This window comes from Esox lucius, chromosome 14 (genome assembly GCF_011004845.1).
Source record: "Esox lucius isolate fEsoLuc1 chromosome 14, fEsoLuc1.pri, whole genome shotgun sequence".
NCBI lineage: Eukaryota > Metazoa > Chordata > Actinopteri > Esociformes > Esocidae > Esox > Esox lucius.
The window spans coordinates 1,164,330-1,189,221 of record NC_047582.1 but is presented as its reverse complement, the minus strand read 5'-3'; the positions used below and the strand labels follow the sequence as shown (position 1 = coordinate 1,189,221).

General features: G+C 39.8%; 1 protein-coding gene across 2 annotated transcripts in view; it reads right to left on the bottom strand.

Annotated features, from left to right (window-relative positions):
* Positions 1-24,496, bottom strand: part of aff1 (AF4/FMR2 family, member 1) — a 72,037-nt gene extending 47,541 nt beyond the window's left edge. For both annotated transcript variants that reach the window (XM_029125121.2, XM_029125122.2), the window contains exons 1-2: positions 24,290-24,496; positions 19,688-19,805 (exon numbers count right to left, since the gene is read on the bottom strand). In XM_029125121.2, coding sequence (XP_028980954.2) covers positions 19,688-19,805; positions 24,290-24,306 — 135 coding nt within the window. In that variant the 5' untranslated portion in view covers positions 24,307-24,496. The remainder of the gene's footprint in view (positions 1-19,687; positions 19,806-24,289) is intronic.
* Between the last annotated feature and the right edge of the window lie 396 nt (positions 24,497-24,892).

Here is a 24,892-nt window from a genome sequence, read left to right as displayed (position 1 = left end):
ATTTAGACAAAGCTAGCTTAAACTACATATCAAAATGCACTGTAGCTGTTTTCCTTTGTATGTTTTCCTCAAAAGATGAAATAATGGGCAGCTATTTATGACAGCCAACCAATATAATATTTTCAATTGGTAGACCAGACAAGACATAGTAGTGTTTGTGACAGTAGTAAGCTAGTCCCCTTGGAATGGATTTCAGTCCAACCAATAACCTCAGAAAATGGGCTGCAGTTGAGGCCCAAAGGATAACCCCGATTAGCCACACTTTCACAAAGCATAGCGATCTCACCCATCATGCACTTAATTGCATGGAACTGACTGAAGCAAGTTTTTATACTTTTCCCATGACAGGAAGTGTGCATGTGCACACTTCGGAAGTTGTGCAGAGAAATCAGGACACAGCAGAAGAATCCGCCTATGCTTTGCTTTGGAGCAAATCAACAAAGCCAACGCATCAGTCTCTAGAGTGTACAATACCTGCCCCTAAAAGACTATGTCCCTGGTTTACCCTAGCCAATATGAGACGCTGGGCATTGTGATTAAGGACTCAGAACCAGCAGTAGATAATGCTAGGGCCCAAGATGTCAGGGAGCTAACTGACCTCACCCTAGTATGTTTTTGAGAGACTTGGGTTGTTCCCAGGCCCCAGCTGATGACAACAATGCAAAGCTTTGCTAGAATGAGGCTTCACCAAACTGCAGGCATTAAACAAGCTTAAAAGTGACTTTAGATTGGCTGCAGCCTAATCAAAAATCAATCAATCAAAATTTATTTATAAAGCGCTTTTTACAACAGCAGTTGTCACAAAGTGCTTTACAGAGACACCCGGCCTTAAACCCCAAGGAGCAAACAACAGCAGTGTTGAATTTCAGTGGCTAGGAAAAACTCCCTAAGAAGGTCGAATTTTAGGAAGAAACCTAGAGAGGACCCAGGCTCAGAGGGGTGACCAGTCCTCTTCTGGCTGTGCCGGGTGAGATATTAAGAGTCCAATTGGAATAATAAATAAATTTCTCTTGGCTAAATCCAGAGTATATTCGATTTTAGACTAGGTCAGAAGTATGACCAGGTGGACAAGGACAGGAACAGCAACGGTCCCCCCAAACCAGGTAATCCGCAGGTGTGGACCAGGACCTCATCTCCTTCTAAAATTTAAAATTGGAGGAAACTGAGAAAAGTTAGTAGTACATCCCTCATGTCCCCCAGCACAATAATATAGCAGCGTAACACCTTGGAAACTGAGCCTAAGAAGATACCTTAAGAAGATGTAAAGCCTCTCATTCATTCACAGCATAAGCAGGGCAATCAAATGATGAGATTCTTTACAATTGCTTCTTTAAGAAATAATAAAATGTGTTGTCAAGAGGAGAAAGGGAGGATAGACTGAAAGAAAGATTGATTGAGTGAGACATAAAATATATTGAACAGAAATATGAAAAGCAAAATGTAAAATTTTGGTCTTGAGAACTGCAGAAATCAGAACCTTTAAATGTACACAAGTGGTATAATTGTACTCAATGTCTACAAAATGTACATCCCTATCAGTGAGTTTGTCAATATAATCCATTAACCTGACAACATGTTTGTATGTTGCATTGATATTTTTGTTCAGCGTAGAAAATGTGCTGAAAGGATACTGTACAACATCCATGCCACAAACTCTTTGCCTTCCTCCCATCAGGCAGATGGTATAGGTCTCTCTGTTCTCGCACCAGCAGGCTCAGGAACAGTTTCTTTCCATCTACTGTTACACTGCAGAACTCTGTGACTCATCACTAAGCAAACCCACCCTTTATAGTACTGAACTCTGTCACTGCTTTACAAAGTCTGATAAGTTCTCAGTTTTTCTACAGGTACGTCTCATAGCTGCTGTTCCTGTATCTCATTTGCACATGCCAAATTGCACCTTAAAATTGCCTTGATGGCACATTTAGAACTGCCATTGTACTTGTATTTTCAATTGTTAAATGCACGTCTACTTGAGGCACCTCATTGCTGCTATACCTGCATTTCAGTTGCACATACTACCATACTCCTTCAATTTGCCTCGATTGCAAATACAGAATGCCACAGTTTTTGTGGAATTGACACTATAACCCGCACAAATATTTATCCCACTTGTACATACATTATACTTAATACTTGTAAATGTTCTGCGCTCTCTTTGCTTCCATTGCACATTTAGAATTGCCATATGTAAAGCATTTGCATTCATTGCACATCTATACATTCCACTTGTACACAGATATACTTAATACTTGTAAAGTTTCTGCCCTCTTCTATTTGCACTTCTGGTTAGACGCAAACTGCATTTCATTGTACTATGGTACTACGTTGGTACTAAGTGTCATCAAACAAACACATGGCAGCGGGATTTGAGTTCTGAAAACCAGAGTTGCCTGTTTTAGCTACAGACTTCCTGCACATGCCACAAGTTCTGGATTCATCGGTTCGAACTATTTAAGCAGAAAACTAGTAGACCACGCCATGGACACACATGTTGCCTGTTTTGCTTTATCACACTCACAAGCATTATTTTAGAATTTCAATTAAGTATTTTATTGGTCCCGGACAGAACTTAAACACCTACAGACTAATCCAGTGTTTCCCATTTCTGGTCCACTTCTGATGTGAAAGGATCTGATGTGATTGGTTAAAAGACCACTTTGCAAAAAACTTTACGCTACAATGCCATTCAATGTCATTTATATGTAGACATGGATTTATAAATAAATTAAAAATTAAATATTGATATTGTAAATATTCTGAGCTTTCTTATGTTGTTTTATGGGTAAAATTAAATAGGGGGCTTTGCCACATCAAATTGTTTTAGTACCGCCCATTTCTAATTTTTATTTTATTTTTGGTAGACTTCCGCAAACTCAATTGTTGTGGTAGTTCAATTCAAACGATTTTCATATCACAGCGTGTTTTATTGTCTCTCCGGGACGCCGAAGTAGGTGTGTCTTGAGCCTGGTGCTCAAAACACCAAGGATGTAATGTAGCATGTGAAATAACATGTATGATTGTGTTCACATTCCAAATTAAATTGCTTTTGATATAAAAACTGCCTTTTTAATGAAAATTGGTTACACAATACTAATGTGTATATATTTTACAGAAAATATATGCACATTTCTGAACAATGCACCATGCTGCCTCGGTAACAACAAACTCAGACGTTTGTTTGATTTCAAAAGCGTGCTCCTCCCTCACCGCTTTCACCCATTCCCATGACAGACTGTTATCATAAACACGGCTAAATCGGGCTAAATAGAACTCACTGGTACCTTCAAATGGCACTCAAACCTTCTTGTTACCGTTGCCTATATCCTGAGAGTAACAATGAAATAAAACAAGGCTAATTGAAGAGCTGAAAACCTGAAAATAAGGTATTGTTCATTTGCAAACACAACACAGAAAATCGTAACTTTTTTAGAGACAAAAACAAACTTTAATTACTTTTTCCAGGAATTAATTTAACTATTAACCATTAACATTAACAATGTATAGAAATAGCTTCATATTAAGCTGCAAAAAACAGGCTAACATAGCACTGCAGGAAAATAAAATTATCTACAACACTCACCAAAACCCCTCGGAAATGTAATGAATTTAATTATTTCTGAGTCAGAAAAGAGCTTATGAATCACTTGCAATAATTAAAAGGACCACATTGAGGAAATCTCAAAAAATTGAAAAAGTGTCAGTAGTTGAATTCCAATTTCTAGTACCAAAAGCACATCACGCACCAACCTTGATATCAGAGGGGGCTGATCCATAGAGGCAGAGGAGGGTGCTCATCCTCTATTTTGAGAGGCAAGAGGGAGATAAAAATACAGAAAGGAGTAATTGGTTGAAACAAACCATTGCCAAATCTCAGTATCATAAAATAATTTCTCCTTTCGAAAAAAAATCCATTATTGAAATTCTGATTAAATGCTTCACCAGCGACACTTGAACCCAGAGGGGAAAGCCAAGCAATGTGGAGTGGTGATGGGGGCAGAGGAGGACGGGCTCCTGCTGTCCTCCTTAGGGCGGGATCTCATATCAAATTAATGTACTTCCTGTTTTTTGTACGAAGCTTTTATTGACCAAAACACACAAAATGAGGACCTCCTCCTTAATCAATCAATAACCAGAGTACATTATTGACATTGCGTTTGTCCAATGATAATTTCCAAATGTAATCTTCAATTTTCTACCACTGTATTGTACATGAGTGTCAGGGTTTTGGACATATCTTTGGCCACTAGAGGCCCCATTGTATCTCTTGTTGGTTTTCAGTCTCGGTCATTATGTCTTATTGTTGTCACCTGTGCCTTGTTGCATGTTTGTGTATGTAAGTCACCCTTCTCCTGAGTAATTTGCTCAGTGTTTCCAGTGCCATGACCAAGTCTAGGTCTATCCCTTGCTGTGCCTCATCTGGAGTCTATATCTACCTTGTGAAACTGGTATGGTTCCTTTTTTTGTTTTTTATTGACTTTTGCGCTTTGACATTTTTGGAGTTTACATTTTGGATATTTCCTATGAAAGTTTGGACATTCCTTTTCATCCAATAAAAGATTTGAAGACATTGCACAGAACTGTCATCTGGTTTTCTGCGTTTGGGTTCACCGTTTTGATCTGTTCAAGTTCACACTTGTTCTAACCCTGTGTTTCTGACACGAGTGTGGCGAACTGACTGTGATGGATAGCGATAGATACAGCAACATTTTAGAAAAGAGAAATTATTTGTGCAAATTATGAACCACTTTCAGAGTTTCCTTTTTTCTTGTCGAGGAGTAGCTAGCTAGTGTTAGTTTGTTGTGGCAGCACTGGCAGACCGTTAAGATGGCGACTAGAGAATGGATGCTAACGAGGCAAATTATTGCAGCCTGAGTGGCATGGATGCAGAGAGCGGGATGGGGAAGAGCCACATGTGGATTATTTGTTGTTATTCCACAGGATTATTGTTCAGAATTTCCCTTTGCTGCATTCAGAAGTCTGACAGATAACTATGGTGATTTCCTTGACCTGGCAAAACTGAAGTCAGAGTTGCAGGTGTTATACAGTGACAAGGAGATCCAAGGTTGCAGAATTAAGCGTTGTGATTCATCACAGTCAATGAAAGCCAGTGGACTGAACAATGCAGAATTTGGACTGAACAATGCAGACTTATGTCTCTAATTGCCAAAATCAGGGTTAAATATGCTGGGGTTGAGAGGATTTTCTCTTGACCAAAAAGACTGAATAGTTACACAAGGAACACAATGGGACAAAAAACGACTGAGGAACTTGGCAATCCTTGCAATTGAGAAGAAGATTCTAAAATCTCTAAGAAATAATCCTGACTGGTATAAGAAGACCATAGACCTCTTTGCCGCACAGACTAGTGTTGTCTTGATACAAAAATGTGGACTTCGATAGTTTTGCCATACTCGATACTAAAACGATAATGATTTAATTGAAATGGTGTGATTTCGACAACGGTTTAGTCTTTTATTTTCAACAGGAACTTTTTACAATGTGTATAGAAATGTTAACATTGAACGATTTTGTGAATATATCATTTTGTACAAATTACATTTCTGTCGAATTGAATTCATTATTTTATTCCTGAATTCATTTATGACTATTTGCAAAAGGGATTTGTATCACACAACACACCTGTCAGTCTTTAAAAACTTTTTATAGAGGTTTGGGGGACTGTCATTTAAATTCTTAGCGATGTTCCTAGTGTTGCCTCCCTTCACTGAACATGATTTGAAGCACTGCTTGCATATCGGTGCTTCTATGTTTTCTGGGTCACCTTTTTCATTGGCTAGAAACCAAAGTAGTGCCATATCTCACTATGAGCTCCTTGTTTGACAACATGTTTTGATTTTGCAGCCGCAAGTTCTCCACCCGTAGCCATTGCTAATCCACAACTATCCTCCTTTTGCCCCTTGGCTCTGGCTCAAACACTCACATAGCAGAGCACGGGCATGACGTCACAAGCAGGTCCCCTTTTCTAAAAGACACAGTACAGCTTTTATCGCTGAGGTTCAACTGCCTGTTTCGGCGCATAAAATTGTTTTTTTCTTAATGCCAGTATAGTACCGTTCCTAAAAATCCAGTACCTTGGTACGGTACCAGTATACCATGCAACACAAGCACAGACTTTTCTTCAAAGTAAATTTGTCGACAACAACCTGATGACAACAGCCACTCTGCCTTATGACCTTATAAGATCCAAAGAAAAGGTATTCATAGCTCAATTGTTTATCCTCCAGTGCTTTTTCAAATACAATTGAACTGCCAAAGTGTTGATATTTTACTGACTAGACTTCTTCTGACCTTACAAAATATAAAAGAAGATGGCCAACAGTGAAGATAATCTCCCAATATGTAAAGTGAGTGGAACCCTCCCACAGGCACAAGAACTCATAACACACCTAATTTTTGCTTTTTTTTTTTATAGTTCCAGATTTTCATAGTTTTTCCTTTTTACATCAGAGGGTGTTTTGTCAAATTCCCACGGTAAAATCCTGGGCGCTACGTCACCCCTAATTGGCCCCTAGAGGCTTCCAGGGACACACACACACACAAGGTTCATTCTCATCCGGAGCTCGCAGTAATTAGATGTCTTTCCCTCTCTTTCACCTGGCCTTTTTTTATATTCTTCTTTTGTGTTGTAACTTGATATATGATAATATAGTATTTGTTTCTTATGTAAGGTGGGGATGAACTTTGGGTGCATTATCTTACCTTATTTGAATATTAAGTTTGGTTGCTAGTTGGATTATTGCTACATTTGAACATAAAAAAGTAGAGATAAGAAGCCAATTAGTGTAAAATAACATAATGCTGTGGGTTGGTTTTCCTCCTGTCCTCCCCAATTTCTGAGTCACCAGCAGCCACTGCTTGATATATTCCCTACCCATTTTAAGCAACACTGACACTAGTTCATCTTGACTAATGGCTTTGAGGTAACAACTAAAACAAGAATACACATGCCACTTCAAAGACCAGTAGTAGAGAGCGGGACATCTTCATTTGCAGGCCAGCTTTGACAGCTCTAAGGGCAGAAAACAAAATAAATCTCTCTTTATGCTAAGTTAAAAGTAAATAGTATTATGTTGTATCCACACTCCACATTTCCCTCTTGTTAAAATATTTTTATAATGTCCTCCCACAAAAACAAAATGTCTTTGCCCAACCCCCATTGTTTGACAGCTGTAGCTGCTAATCCGATTGCTCACTTCCACAGCTGATAGCTTGCATTTAGTTTGAGTTAATTTACAATTATAAATTTAATCAAGGTGATTTGCCAATAGGATATTACCTAGCTGGTTATATTCACTTAGCTATTCAGTATGTATTCGCATGGCTACACCCTGTAGCAAACTAGCTAGTTAATAATACCTATATTTAAAAATGCAACTCTGATAACATTATCACCCATCTGAAATCTCTCATCTGAAAGGAGAGCAACACATCCCAAATCAACAATCCACCCAAACCTAATTTTAGGTGATTGGTGGTGATTGGCCTATGTTTTAGAACAGTTTGAGAAAAACTTGAAACTACAATACTGTGACAAGGGTGACTCAGTCTAAAAAAATAAAAATAAAATAAAAACATGACCTTAACTTCTCCCACTGCCTTTGATTTGTGGGCTGATAGAAAAACAAAATAATGGTCGAAAGGCATTGAAGATACACCACTGGTCAACACATTGAAGCTGGTATGGTTGCTGGGTTATGTAAAATCAAGACATTTTCCGCCATAAGAATTTATCAAATTCATGTATTTCTAAATGAAAATATTATCCCACTAAAAAGTCCTGAAAAAGATATTCACTTGTATTTATGTTAAGCTCAATCAAACTATATTATACTTTAAAACAACTCCAAGGTCATTTAAAGCTGCAAGCAGCATTTAGGGGGTTTCAGTATCGAAAGCTACTACTAGCCAGAATGCTATTTTTTTTCAACTTATATCCATTGTTGCAAGCAATACTACATCTATGGTTTTCCCTTCCCTATAGTGCCCCCATATGGCCAACTTGAAGCATCATTCACAAATAAAGTAAAATCACAACTCTGATCATGTACCAAATGTAATCTCACTGAGTGAAAAAAAACAACCGATAGTGTGTAATGGCTATTATGCCGCCACTGTTTTTACTTGCAAGAACCGAATTTGCTTGCATGTTACATTGCAATAGTTTTCAGGACATTTTCCTCAATTGGAATTATGAAACACTTTCTGCATCAGATAAATATGGATACTTCAAAAGACTTCCCCAGCGCAGAGCATATTCATTAATTAATCCTTTGCTTGTTATAAGATAATGATGGGGTCAGAACAGAATATCACTATCATTCTCAAAGGTATGTTTAATCAAGTATGTGTATTAACATCAATGACTGAGCAAACAATTTAAAAAAAATTTGATGATAATAATAATACTATTACAGGTGGCAACAATAAAACCAATACCTTTCCAGATGTTCATTCATTTGGAAAATACCCACCCCATTTTAACTGTAAAAATGTGTTGACTTTGGCATATAGCCTACACGTCCATGTGTTGTTGTTAAATTACAACTCAGATTTCGTTTTAATTTAACTGCCATATATACACAATTCCAAAGGTGCAATTTATACATTTAGCCCTCTGTTAGAAGTGGAATTGTAGAAACAAATGAAAATAGAGAAATTACTTAACGACTGAGAATGGATCATCTACCGAGGCTTGAACACAACACCCACTCTACCAAAGGCACATTTTTAATACCTAAAGCATTGGTTATAAACATTAACTTCACCAGAATGATTTAAGGTGAACTAACGCTAGCTTAGACCGAGGCTCTTCTGTCAAAACATTTTGACGAAATAACCATGGCAACAAACATTGCATTCCACTAAACATTTGCTTATATTAGCAAGTCATTGTACAAATGAAAACAGAGAATTAACTTATCTACATGAGCATAGATTAGAGACTGATGCTTGAAATCTCTGAAAGGTAAAATTATTATTAGCTAAATTGTATTTTATAATGTTCATGTCAACAGAATGATTTTAGATGGACTAACGTTAACTTACACTGAGATTAGTTAAACATATTTCCGTTAGCTAACGTTACTAGCTAACTAATGTAATTAGCATTTATTGCTAATGTTAGCGGCGTTAGCTATTTTTTATTGACAAATCTTTGGAGGGAGCTGAAAGTCCGTATTGCCCAGCGACAGCCCTGAAACATGAAGGATCTGGAGAAGGTCTGTATGGAGAAATGAGCCAAAATCCTTGCTGCAGTGTATGCAAAGCTGGTCGGGAAATATGGTGTGGTTGGATGTATTATACAACCCCTCTGCAAACCTTATGAGCACAAGCAAACTAACAACAATAACATAAAATAGGATTTTTTTTTTTATATTAGATAATGTTCTCTATATTAACTTACTTAAGCTCCAACCAATTCTCAGTGTGCTCCACCTTATATTATTTAACTTTTGAAAAAGTAATTTTGGTTCATTTATAATTTCCCCCATTTATTTTTATTTCAAGATAAAATACAAAAACCAAAAACCTTATTGTTGCTGACGAATCCGTAATGAAGAGTCTTATTTTTGCTACCAGAGTTAAATAAATAAAAGGCCAGCAAGTATAGAGTGGTATAGTTGTTTTTAATGGTTTTGTGAATGTAATTTTTTTAATACCAACTCCTTTACAACAACCATACACGATCAGTTGCATGGATATGGTGGAGGTGGTAACAGCTGGCCACAATCAACTTATGGTAACTAAATCACAGAATCGCATTTTAAATTTGCAGTTCCAAATCCAAAATGTAATTGAAATCAGGACAGCCCTATATCCTATATTATCATGTCAGTGTATTTTCTAAGCCTATATAGGGTAATTTAAATGACAAAGTCATCATCCAATCTTGAAATTGATTAGCCCATGACCAACCTTGTACATCTAAATGGCAGCTACATTTATCTTAACCTTACTGGTTAAAACAAACTATTATCTGGTTACAGTCCTAACTAACCTGCTTACATGGCCTATGACAAGAACAAACGTGTTGGATGAGCATTTGATTTCCATGGGGGGCACATTTATCCTACTAACCCATAATGATTAGTAACTTCAACACAATGGATGGAAAGCTAATATTTTTTGCATGCATGGCTGCCTAAGGCTATACAGTATAATGGCAAAATAATTGCTATAATTCGAATAACGTCACCATGAAATTACAGTGACACTGGAATAAAGTGATTTAACAAGAGGCCTATAAAACACTAGTTATGACAAGACACTGCAACACAAAGACATCGCAAAGCCTAAATCAATGACATTACAGGTACAAAAAAAACAAGGACGCACTTACAACAACAATATTCCTTTGACGCTGTAAGCCAGGTGTACTTTTCGTAGTTGATCAATTGAAAGTGCCACACAAACCCTTTTCTTGACTGGAACAGGGCTGCTACCTGGGGGGTTGGCCTATCGTTCCTCACAATTTCCAGCTTTTCTGGAAATAGACTTTGCCAGTAAATCCGCCACCAAATCCATTTCTTCTCCTCCATTATGCGTCAAAAAACAACATGGCTAGGTAAAAGTCTAAAGAACAAAATATGATCTAATGAAAAGCACTACATCTAAAAATCGAAACGTCACAAAAGAAAGTTAAAATAAATCTTAGATGTTCCTACATTGTTAGGTAGATAGCCCTCCAATCACAATCTAAAAAATGCACACGAAGGCAACTAGGCAAGCAAGAAGGCTTCTGCATGTTAAAAGATATGCTCAACATGGCAAACTCAAAATCTGATTATTTGAAGAAAATGACAAATAACAACATCCTCATTTGCTTCAATAGAAGATGGGATTCACTCAAATCTATAGACCTATAGATTTTCACCCAGAGACAGCACATTGGATAAAATCCGATTGGATAAAAGCATAACCAATGGAGAGAATAGCAATGAAATTACATCAACAGACTGATAGGAACTTTGTATAATAAATAGAGCATTAATAAATAAAATATAAAATTATATGAAATTATAAATTAAACAAAATTCTGATTCTGAAACTCCTCGGTGGCAAGGCACCGGGGGTGGATGAGATACCTCAAGTCTCTGGATGTTGTGGGGCTGTCTTGGTTGACACGCCTGTGCAACATCGCGTGGCGGTCAGGGACAGTGCCTCTGGGATGGCAGACCGGGGTGGTGGTCCCTCTTTTTAAGAAGGGGGACCAGAGGGTGTGTTCCAACTATAGGGGGATCACACTTCTCAGCCTCCCCGGGAAAGTCTATGCCAGGGTACTGGAGAGGAGAATACGGCCAATAGTAGAACCTCGGATTCAGGAGGAACAGTGTGGTTTTCGGCCAGGCCGTGGAACACTGGACCAGCTCTATACCCTCTACGGGGTGTTGGAGGGTTCATGGGAGTTTGCCCAACCAATCCACATGTGTTTTGTGGATTTGGAGAAGGCATTCGACTGTGTCCCTCACGGCATCTTGTGGAGGGTGCTTCGGGAATATGGGGTCCTGGGTCCTTTGCTAAGGGCTGTCAGGTCCCTGTACAACCGAAGCAGGAGCTTGGTCCGCATTGCCGGCAGTAAGTCAGACTTGTTCCCAGTGCATGTTGGACAGCAGGGCTGCCCTTTGTCGCCGGTTCTGTTCGTAATTTTTATGGACAGAATTTATAGGCGCAGCCAGGGGCCGGAGGATGTCAGGTTTGGGGACCACACAATTTCATCTCTGCTCTTTGCAGATGATGTTGTCGTGTTGGCCCCTTCTAACCAGGACCTTCAGCATGCACTGGGACGGTTTGCAGCCGAGTGTGAAGCGGTGGGGATGAAGATCAGCACCTCAAACCCGAGGCCATGGTCCTCAGTCGGAAAAGGGTGGCTTGCCCACTTCAGGTTGGTGGAGAGTGCATGCCTCAAGTGGAGGAGTTTAAGTATCTAGGGGTCTTGTTCACGAGTGAGGGAAGGATGGAACGGGAGATTGACAGACGGATCGGTGCAGCTTCTGCAGTAATGCAGTCGATGTATCGGTCTGTCGTGGTGAAGAAAGAGCTGAGCCGCAAGGCGAAGCTCTCGATTTACCAGTCAATCTACGTTCCTACTCTCACCTATGGTCATGAGCTTTGGGTCATGACCGAAAGGACAAGATCCCAGATACAGGCGGCCAAAATGAGCTTTTTCCGCAGGGTGGCCGGGCGATCCCTTAGAGATAAGGTGAGAAGCTCGGTCACCCATGAGGAGCTCAGAGTAGAGCTCCCGTCCCACCGGGAGGAGACCCCGGGGAAGACCTAGGACACGCTGGAGGGACTATGTCTCCCGGCTGGCCTGGGAACGCCTCGGTGTCCCCCCGGAAGAGCTAGAGGAAGTGTCTGGGGAGAGGGAAGTCTGGGCATCCCTGCTTAGACTGCTGCCCCCGCGACCCGGCCCCGGATAAGCGGAAGAAGATGGATGGACAGTGTGTCAATAATGACCATTTCTGAATAGTGAATAATCATGTAAATAAATGCATAATTAACTATCATTGTCTGATAGTTAGCATATGTTTTATTGATACAACAAGTGGAGTGATACATCTTAGAAGGTTGCAAAAAAATTATTCAGTATACCCTAACAGTACTATTGCCAAAAATAGTTTCAAGATGTAATTTTAACCAGTTGAAATCAGAAAATTTCTCCAAATCAAATAAGCAACATGGTGTTTATGAGCTGCGGTGTTGGCAATTTTTGTTGTGTCATAATATACAATTCTATAATTGTCAGTGCATACTGAAATAATGTGCATTAAGAAATCAGGGGCCTTAAGTGATATATAAAAACTTACTTGTGAAAAGGTTTAAATCTTTTCTATTCTATAGAAGTAATTAAGCGTTATTCACAAATTCAGAATTGCCAAAAAAGAGTCCCAATTGTGAATATGTTCCGTGGGAGATGGACTTAATATTAATTTTTTCAAGATTTTATTTGAAACATGGTGAGCTTGCCCCACCATGTGGTAGATAAAATAATATTTGCAGTCATTACTTTCCTATAATCGTTGTTAAAATATGCACCGAGTACACACCGAGCCGTTTTTCCACCACAGGAACTATACCCAGGAACTACAAACTTTTCCAGGAACTGTTTTGGGGGTAAAACTGCATTTTACCCCCAAAACAGTCCCTGCTCGGGAGGTAAGACTCTCCCAGAGTACCGGAACTTTTGGGGTAGGGCTTGCAATGCAAATGCAAATGTCCTCAGCGGAGTAAATTTACAGGCGTTATTAAAAGGAGTTTATTTTGCTTGCAAAATAAATAAAAGAACATATTATGGAGAGGAAATCGAGCGACAGATGGACCTACGACGAAGTCCAGGCCTAATTGAGTGTTTATGCTGATGACCAAATCCAGCGAGAATTCAAAATGGCGATTTGTAATAAGGTGTACACGAAAATATCCTACAAGTTAGGTGAGCTAAACATTATTCACACCGGGAAACAGTGCTGGGAGAAGCTTAAAAAATGAAAACATGATTACAAGAAGATCAAGGATCACAATAACAGAAGCAGTTCTGACCGGCAGAGCAAATAGTTTGACCGTCTACATGCATTGCTGGGCCACAGGTCGGCCTTCTATGGCGCTACGGCAACGATTGATTTGGCTGATGCATTGTTGGAAGCCATGGTGGAAGACACAAACTGTATAACCAGTCGGTTTAAGGTATATCACAATGTTTTACATGATGCATGTTAAATGTTATAATGTTATGTTTTGGAAAAGTCAGGATATTTGTATACTACATTTTGTTTTTTCATGCTATTGTTCTTCTAGACAAAAACCAAAGTTAGCTACAGGAACATCAATAATGGCAACCCCTTATTATACAGTAATGTATGGTGGTTAAATACTTTAAAAATGTAATGTATGGAACTTTTATTTTTGCGAATCGTGAACTTGACACATCATCACGTAGGCTGTTATCAGTGATCTGACTTTTTTCCCAGAAGGCATGAAAGGTAGCTAAAACGTCCTAGTAAACACGTAATTGAAACTGTGATCAGGCATTTGTAACACAAATAAAGAGGAAATGAAACATTATTGGACAAAATAGTAAGGAGGCTGATAAGAGGACGGTGGCCGATAATAGGGGTCGTATTTTTTTTATGAAGAGCGATAAGGAGGTGAGAGTTGGCATTCCTCGAGGGTCCGGCAAAAGAAACTGTGCTGTGTATTAACCATGTACAGTGTTATGTATATTATTGCTTTATCTTCTTGCTATATTTTTATGATTCTCAATACGTAGTCGACGTGTGCTATGCCACCATTCATAAGCATATTACAGTCATGAATCTATAATATTCAATAATACTACCAATTGCTGCTGGTTTACTTCTGTTACTGCCATATCTATTTGTTCAATAATAGTACCCAGATTGCTGCTGGTTTACACTACTCTTTTTATTTTGCACCTACATTTTTGCTGATTAAATAGTTGTTGAACCAAATACGTGTGTATAGTGGCTGTTTGTGTAAATCTGAAAACAGAGGAACTTCCACACAGTCATGCTCACTGCTGAAATATTTATTAAATCTCAACGTTTGCAGAAATTGTGTACAGTGACACACCATAGAAATGCCGACTCCAAATTAGAAATGCTCCTTTATGGAGTTGGTTGCAGGTTTCCACAGTGTAATGCCGATCCTTTTTTTAAATAGGTACACCACGGCGATGTCATGTCACCCCAGTTATGGTTAGAATCGACGGTACAGGTACAGAAACGTGTCCTTAAATTCTTTATCCACTATAGGTGAAAGTTGAAACCACGGTTTCCCACTGTTGGTGGTCTTACCATTCTCCTTTTTTGTGCGCGATGACGCGAATCCGTCTCATCAGTCATCTCATGGTCAATCTCTGCGATAACTTGTAAAATCTGTTCACCTTATTTGCATTCGACTAGCATTTTGGGGATTTTGAATCCGCTTTCCTGCTACCACTCGTCTCTTTTCCCCTGTTGACTCAATGACCACATTTGCAAACCAATTAATCAGGATCAACAGCAACACAACTTGAATCTCCTCCCTGGTTGCTGTGGTGTTGCAGTGTCGCATAAATAATAAAGATGTCTGTCCGTCGCTTTGTATAGCATATAGTGCATACGTCTGCAGACTAAATTGCCTAATCTTCGCAGGTCTTTAAACCGCGGTGGAAACGCCCACAACAATGGGCTGAAGGAACCCTTTGGTTCCTTGAATAGCAGTTGCTGGGACCCAAAGTTCCGGTACTTTTTGGTGGAAAAGCGGCTTATACATGTGCAAAACCACAAAGGACGGCTGCAGACAATTAAAAATGGCGGTTGAAAATTTAAGCAAGTAAACTCTACTACTACTCGACCAATCCTGAAATGTTCAGCAACGCAAGCCCCACCCCAAAAGTTCTGGTACTCTGGGAAGGTCCTACTCCTGAGCAGGGATTGTTTTGGGGGTAAAATGTAGTTCCCGGTTCTGTCATAGTGTGTAAAAGTCAATGCCATTTAATTAGGGAAATCCTGGGATTATGTCAGTTACCTAGACCCCAGATCATCCCATCATATCCCTTGGATTTCTGGTGGTAAGGAATATGAGGAAAGGGGTTCTACACAGCCAAGAATAGAACAAAACAAATATTGACTTCTTCGAGCTAGGGATAGTAGGAAATGAATGTGAAGCACATACAGTTGTGCTCATATGTTTGTATACCCTAAAATTGTGGAACTTTGGCATTGATTTAAAAAATATGACTGATCATGCAAAAAAACTATTATTTTATTTATGGATAGTGATCATATGAAGCCATTATCATAGTTGATTGGCTTCTTTTTAAATCATAAGGATAACAGAAATCACCCAAATGGCCTTGATCAAATATTTACATACTCCTGATTATTTGGCCTTGTTACAGACACAAAAGGTGACACACAGGTTAAAATGTCAATTAAAGGTGAAATGTGGCTTTTTAAATTGCAATTATTGTCTGTGGATAAATAGTCAATGAGTTTGTTAGCTCTCACGTGGATGCACTGAGAAGGCTAGTTACTGAGCAGAAAATAACAGTCAAAAGACCTGCGTAACAAGTGTTGGCTTATGGCTCTTTTGCAGAATAATAAAGGACCCAAGTCAGGGGGGAGAAGCGTTCCTTGTTGTTTATTCACAAAATATAGTATAACAAGGTAATGGAACTTTATAAAGATGGAAAAGGAAATAAAAATATATCCCAAGCTTTGCAAATGCCAGTCAGTACTGTTCAATCACTTATTAAGAAGTGGAAAATTAGAGGATCTCGTTACCAAGCCAAGATTTGGTAATCCTAGGAAGATTTCAGCCAAAACTGTCTGAAGAATTGTTCGGGATACAGTGGAAAAAGCCACAAGTAACCTAAGGAGAAATACAGGCAGCTCTGGAAAAAGACAGTGTGGTTGTTTCAATGAGCACAATACGACAATACTTGAACAAAAATGAGCTGCATGGTTGAGTTACCAGAAAGAAGCCTTTACTGCGCCAATGCCACACAAAAAAGCCTGGTTACACTAATTTAATGTTTTGCTCATTATATTATTAGATGACATTCAACTTTGTCATTGAACAGTACAACGAAATGCAGGGTGAATTTGTCCTGTCCTCTTATCAGAAAAACACCCCCAAAGCATAATGTTTCCACCTCCATGTTTGAAGGTGGGGATGGTGTTCTTGGGGACATTAGAATCATTCCTCCACCTTAAAACACAGCGAGTTGAGTTGATGCCAAAGAGCTCGATTTTGGTCTCATCAGACCACAACACTTTCACACAGTACTCCTCTGAATCATTCAGATGTTCATTGGCAAACTTCAGACGGGTCTATACATGTGCATTCTTGAGCAGGGGGACATTGTGGGCACTGCAGGATTTCAGTCCGGTGTAGTGTGTTACCAATTTTTTTCTTGGTGACTATGGTCCCAGCTGCCTTGAGATCATTGACAAGATCCTCCCGTGTAGTTCTGGGCTGATTCCTCACCGTTCTCATGATCATTGCAACTCCACGATGTCAGATTGTGCATGGAGCCCCAGACCAAGGGAGACTGACAGTTATTTTGTGTTTCTTCCATTTGCGAATAATCTCACAAACTGTTGTCACCTTCTCACCAAGCTGCTTGGCAATAGTCTTGTAGCCCATTCCAGCCTTGTGTTGGTCTACAATCTTGTCCCAGACATCCTTGGACAGCTCTTTGGTCTTGGCCATGGTGGAGAGTTTGGAATCTGATTGATTGATTGCTTCTGTGGACAGGTGTCTTTTATACAAGTACCAACCTGAGATAAAGAGTGCGCTTTTAATCTCAGCTCATTACCTGTATAAAAGACACCTGGGAGTGTCTTTTTCATCACCTTTTTGACATGCATTGCAAACAGACTGTGGCATGGATGTAAAGGGACCCTGATGATGCTGTACGCCTAATGCAGACACCACTTGCGCTGGAGGTCTACAATGGTTGGGAGCTGGGCACCGGTGATGTACTGGGCGATTTTCATCACCCATTGCAGGGCCTTCCGGTCAGCCACATATCGGCCAAATCACACTTGCTCAGTTAGTCAGAATGCCCTCGACTGTGCAGTGGTAAAATTTCACATGGATCTTGGAAGACAGGCAGGCCTTCGTCAGCATCTTCAAAAAGTACAGGCACTGCTGTGCCTTTTTGACCAGGGTTGAGGTGATGAGGGCCCAGGAGAGGTCCTCGGTGATGTGGACACCCAGGATGTGGACACCTCAGTGCCATTGATGAAAACTGGGGAGTATTATGAAGACACACTGATATGGTTTTAAAGTAGTAACATGACAGGAGAATAATTTTCCCCAATCATTTTGTTTCCTTGTTTTTGAAGGACAACTTAAAAGTACGCCCAAAGCCTAGGGCTACTTCCCTGATCAGACAGACAACACATCATTTCCTCTGTGAGGTCAGGACAGCCTGAAGACATAAACACAGTCTCTCACTCACCCACTTGGCGCCCTGGCCAGGCCAGGCCAGATCAGCACACTGCACAGCAACAGACAAAAAGGCATGGAAAGTCTCACCACACTGCATTATTTTGAGCTTTACCCTCTTATTTTCCAGAAAACCTAATTAGCTATCTAACTGGGTTCCTAGAAATAACAAGCTGCTGCTGACAGGCTGTGGTGGGTGTTCATTGGCTGGCGGTTCATCCAGTTTGGGGCACTCCACTGGGGTACTCCCCCTCTCTCTTGGGTCTTGACATAGCAGGAACACCAAGAGGCTTAATTAACCCGACAACATCATGCCCTACACAAGCCATGACTGGTTGAGGGTCCTATTGGTCTCACCCAATCATCAGGTTTCCACACTAACGAGAGTAGATGATACTCAACACCCAATCCGTGTTTCCTATTCAAATAGCCTATCTTGAGTGATATAATTGACACCCAAACAGCAAAACCTATCAATAACAAGCTCCTTGTATAGCCGCTACTACAGTATGCAGTATCTTGAAGAATTCCTCATTGCAGGTAATAATAAATGATTTAGGCTTATTGCTACGGTTTGCTAGAGTAGAGATTGCGAATACTGTCAGCATGCACAGTAACACTGTCACCTCCAAAATGATTGGCACCCTTGATAAGATGAGACAAGACAAGTGTAGCCATATAAAATAAACAGTTAAATTAAACCAGTCATTTAAAAAAATATATATATAATAACCAAATACAATTTCAATAATGAAAGTTACTATTTGATCTACAGAGATGGTGGTTGGGACTTTCAAAATAAAGCGTAAACCAAAAACGCTAAATTTGAAAGGTCAAGTCTCTTATCTTATTTGACTGAAGTTGTGAAATTAAATATATGGGTCCCTTAAACATGAAATTTGATGATTAGTATTTCACCATTTGGAATTATACAGAAAAAAAAACTTGCACCAAATGACCCATCTGAAAAAGACTATATGCCAGATTCATTGACAAAGATTGCTGAATGCAACAAAATCATACTTACTAAAAGGTGGCCTGGGTAAAAGGTACATACAAAAAGGTGGCTGGGGTAAAATGTGTGACTGGACAAAGAGTTCCAGCATTTACAAAATTACACTGATTGACCCTGGGCACAATACATCATTCGTGGGGTGCCACATGTTTACTTCTCCTCGGGTCTTTTGAGTACATCTGATCTTTTCACAATATCTGTCTTTTTCACAGCTTATCTAATTATAAAATGCCAAGAAGTAATTTTCTTGATTAGTCCGGCAAGGGTGGAGTGTGTATGCACTATGAAAAAAGACCTTAACATATTAGCTGGTAGTGCCTCGTGCCAGACTTCCCTGACATGGATTTTCTGCAGTACAGCTGCGAGAAGGATAGAAAGTCTTGTCCTCTCACCTGGAAAAGACAGGGTCAGTGTCGGGGTGCACACAGCCCACCCCAACACTGATACTCACTTCTGACTTTAAAGGCAAGTCCACTACACAGGGTAAAATGTGAAGCCTGTAGCTAGACTATATCTCAGTAGCTACCAGTGGCAGACAGATATGCACACGGTCACCACTATCGGAAAAAAGTATACATCAATAAGAGGTTCTGAAGGGGTTTTATTAAAAGTGCATCATTTTTGACTTAAGACCAAAGATCAACCAAATAGCACATGATTAGTTATTAAAGAATGAACAGGAGCCAAACCCACCTTGTAGGGTTCCCCAAAGAGTGGAATGTTCTCCTGGAAGAACTCCTTCTCTTGGAGGGCTTCCTGGTTCCGCCGTTCCCACTCTCGGATGCGAAGGAGGTTCCTTTCTTCATTGTAGCTGAAGGAAGCAGATAGACACACAGGATGTGTCATTGTGTGTCATTGGCTCCTGTCTTTCACAGAATCTTTACTTGAAACCAGTGCATTAGAGGTCACTCCTATACACTACACATCAATTTCTTTACTGTATGTCAGAGTTGGTCTGAGAACCGACCTAGACTACACAATCCAAGCTTTCCTGCACTGCTTTACACCGCCAGGGCATCAGCATTAACTTTACAGAAATATGAGGTTGCCAGGCAACCAAGGTTCAATATGCAGTGCACACAGGTCACCTCACCTAGACAGCACTAGCTACTACTACAGAAATACAAGAGTATCGGTTGGCTCTGCTCAGTAGTTACGAGCTCTTCTTGATTAATGGAATAATGCAGCCTGACAAACAGAATGAGAGATAAGTTTGCTGCTGTATTTTTTCAAAGAAATTGCAAGTTCAGCAACAGTTGCGAGACTACATATTCCGAACTAAAATGCAAAGATTTCAAGTTAATACACTAGTCAGATTCAAGATAGGGAGTGGCGCCCAATAGGGGGACATTTTTAAAGACGCAGGAATTGCTATTGCCTCCGTTACAATGTCAGTAAAGGCAGAGTTAAAACATTGATCTGTTTAGTGATATTTTTTATTATACTCAGGTCACAAAATGTAGGCAACTCCATATAAATGCCCATGATTTTGGAAGGAAATAGTGAACCAACAGGTTTCCACATAATTCTGGCACAGTATGTAGTATACTTTTGGCCATGTGGTGCATGATAGACAAAATCTAGGTAACTCTCCAAAAAAAAAAACTGGTCATAGCGCATGCCTTGAGCAGTGGTTCCCACTGCACACATTGTGTGTACACCCCAACAGCACACATTGTTGTTGTAGCCCTGGACAAGCACACCCAATCCAACTCAATGAGTGCCCGATAATTAGTTGACAAGTTGAATCAGCTGTGCTTGGCTGGGGCTACAATGAAAATGTGTACTGTTGGGAGTACTTGAGGACCGTAGTTGGGAACCATTGGCCTAGAGAATAAGGTAATGGAAAGATGAATGTGTGCCAATCAGGACAGTAGACAGGTGTAAATAATGGCAGGATGTGTCCCCAGGACTGTAGACAGAAGTGGGGAGGGGCACCCCTATCAAATACTGGAGACAGGGGTAAATGGAAGGGAATATGTCCCAATCATTACTAATTACTAAAATAAGGAGGAATGTGTGTTTAACTGAAGACAAATGTCAATGTTGGGGTGGAATCAAATACTGAAGACAGGTGGAGTTGGAGAGCAATGTGTCCCCATCATTACTGAAGACAGGTGTAATGGGGCTAATGTGTCCCTTACTAAACTGAATATTGACAGCAGGTATCCATTAGAGCATCAGTAAACTACAGGCTGCTAGATCAAATCCTACAGCTGACAAGGTGAAACATCTGTTGTTCTGTTCTTTAAGAAAGTTAACCATATAGTAATTGCTCCCTGGGCACCCAATGTGACAGACTGCAGCCACCTCAATTCAGGAGGAGTTTGGTAAAAGGCAGATTTTTTATTTTAGTAGGACCTTGTAAGAAATACAATAATGTAGCCCTTAATTGGGGGGGGGGGGGGTGTAGCAGGAGACAGGTTTAATTACATACACAAACATAGTCCTGCGAGGTTGCCACCACATCTGTTTCAGACACTCCCTCTGGACTGGCACACTGCCAGAATAATTGTCAAATGAATAACAACACTTTATTTTGATTAAAGAAAATGGGCTCTTAAATCAGATCTGTGGTAGTAGGACAGTGAAGTGTGGTTAGTATGAGTAAGGCGGAAAACTTGGCAGTTCCTTTCAACTGCCAACTAAATAGACGGCCTGCAGTTAGGCTATCATCCTGCCCTGCTCAGTTCTGCATCATGTAATTTTATAGAAGTTCCCGGCACTTTCTCGAAAGCCCCCCTTGAAGCTTCCATGGCAACAAGACCAGTGAGGTGGCCTAGTTAAGCATATGCAGCAAAGCTGATCGTGTAACATTGACTGGTTTGAGCACCAAGCCAGCCAGCACAAAGTTAGAGAAACTACCAGGATTTCCTCTTCTTCTAACCATCACTGACACTCTTTTTTCAAAATGCCACTCAATTGTTGGAACAAGTTGCATAACCCTAGCAGACTTCCTAAACCTATCCAATCAAACAAATGATTCAAACAAATTAGGTATGGTACTGTAGTAGGGGTTAAGCACAGTATAACCGATTGTGTCTGCAGGATCTCAGAGGAGTTCAAAGTAGCAAGGGCCATGAAGGACCTGCTTGAGGAAAAAAAAATAGTTTTTTTTTAGTGATATCAGAGATGATCAGTGTGTTATTAAATGGTTGTAAGAGACATCTGTCAGACCACACGTGATATTATTTACTTGGGGAAATTGTTCACAACCAAAGCTTCTTGTCGTAGTGGTGGTGTGTTGGGTGATGCACTAACCCCTAACCACTATGTCCTCTTATAACTGATTATCACCCTCCTAACTCCATCTCCGCTTACGTCTCTGATCATTGTCTCATCCGTCTTACACAAGAAAGGCACATGATGAAGACAGAAGGCCAAAGACTAGCTAGGTCACTCTTAAAAGCAGGCCTACTTACATGTCCATCCAATCCATCTGCAGGTATGTAGCCTATGCGTAGTGCCAGGATTCTCAGAAGGAATGCAAGAATGAGCCTTTACTTTTTTTTAAAAGCAAGTCTGTAGCACAACAATGCACAAGACTAATATGTATGACATAAGCAAAGGGTAACATGATGCCGTGATGTAGGCCTACAGGCTGAACATAATGGATTCCTGTGCAGATGTCTGACAAACCACAAAAGCGTGATGATGGCAGGCGCTAAGTTTTATAGGAGGTGCAAGGCTGTCTGTAGTTAGCTAAATTGAAGGAAAAGCATACTGGCCTCCATTAAAAAGGTTGGCTGAGAGATGTGTGGGGGAGGGACAGACTCATACCCATGCAATGGGGAAAGGTCAACATGTGGGTCATCCTGTATCATTACTTACAACCCATTGACTTCAGTATAGATTTGTGAAATTGTTAGTAAAGAGTATTTTTTTATGCCTAACCTACATCTTTCATTCACAAACGCATTTTCTTCCCTCTAATCTGTCTTTAAATGTATATTAAGCGTACTACATCGTAGAACCTCGATACATAAGCCCAACTAGAGACATGGTGAGTTGCCCTGGCCTAAACACCTTTAAGTTTTAACTAAAGTTTAAATCTATAATGCTTTATGAACTGACAGCTAATTGATTCTGCTGTTGCACAGTAGATTTAGCAACAATCAACAGCATTCATTCATTTTGGTGACACCACTGACTCATTCACTTTCTATTCACAACAAACCTAATATTCAAAGCTTATGAATATATTCAGAGATTACTAGAAACAATGAATGGGGGCAATGTTTTATTTTTTGCAAAACCAACAGGTTGGGGTACATCAGCTGTTTGTGAATAAGCTATCAGTTGACAAATTCATTCTTCCTGGTTATCAAAATTTCATAAAAGCACAACAACAACTGATTAACTGTGATTCCACTAACAAGACATGTTTCTTTCAGAAGAAAACATTTTTGTATAATTTTTTTCCTAGTAATGGCTATATCTCCCACAACTAACATTAGAGCTAACAGGTTAGGCCCTGCGAAGTTTGAACTACTTACTACTAGTACTAGATAAGAACAACCTAGGTAGCCTACTACTACTAGCTAATACAGAGAGTAAATTTATAGAAATCAGTAGTTAGCATCCAACTATACAATACTGTAACTAGGTAGTTAGTTGTCCACCAGACACACGGGTGGGGACACAGCTAATTAAAGTTAACTGCCTTGCATCTAAATGTTTTTACACTTGTAATGTACAGTTTAAACTCGTCAGACAACTTTAGTACAACTAGCTTACTAGCTACATTATCAACTAACTAAACAATTGAATTAACAGGCAAGTTAGTTTATTTACTAGATATTTTAAAACTTGGTTATCTAATTCAGTTAAGGAAAAGCTGGTTATCTGAAAAATAACGTTACTCAGATATAGCGGAGTTGGTTTTGCAGTGGCATCAGGTAAAGCAAACACACGGTTGACGGACACGGACGGTCACGGACACACACACACACACACACACACACACACACACACACACACACACACACACGGTGGGGGGACGGGGACGGGGCGCGCGCGCGGACACAGCTGTGGGAGTGAGCAGGCTAGTTCCAGCTGATTCCACCAAATATGGTAGCTAGCTGCGTTACCCCAACAGATAATACGTTTAATGTAATCTAACTTTGCCACGATCCATTTCATTTATAGCTATTACCCAAACTTATAGTTGCAAATCAAAGTAGTTCACATGATAAAATTCAACTTTAAGACAATCGTCTCCTTGCAAGCTGGTTAACGTTATGCTTAACGGTGTCAATTCATTGAGCTAAGCTAACGTTATCGTTCTCTGCTTACCTTGAGCGAGCTGCCATGGTGCGCTTCAAAAACCAAATTTCAAGTTGCTTGCCATGTGTTTCTGACAATCCGTGATTGGATAATCTCCCCTCTTGATTACATTGTTTACCAGTCAAATGCCATCAAAATCTTTAGATAGATAACTGCCTATAATTTGTTATTTCATAGTTGTCTGCTAGTAACAGTGCGTATGGATCTTAGGCTCAGGGCATACTGGGCTGTTCTATTTCATGCAGTCATCCGGGGGACCAAGCGGAATCTGATTCGATATATGTTGTATCTAACGTAGAGAAACTTGAAGAAAATAAACACATAACAAATTATATTTATTTGTAATATGCATATCCAAATATTTTTAGGATGTATGGTATATACATTTTTCCACTTTTTTATATTGTAAACTGTAAAAAACAAGTGTGCACAGGTTCCCCTCCACGCAGCAAATGGTACAGCTACATCAGTCCTATTATGGACATGTTATTCTTCTCTCTGAATCACCACCTAAACTATTGCCACCGATAGCATGCATTTTTTTTTCCTTAATGTGGAACTATAAATGTCATTACATAGCATAGCAACGATACATGTGAACAATGGCACCCC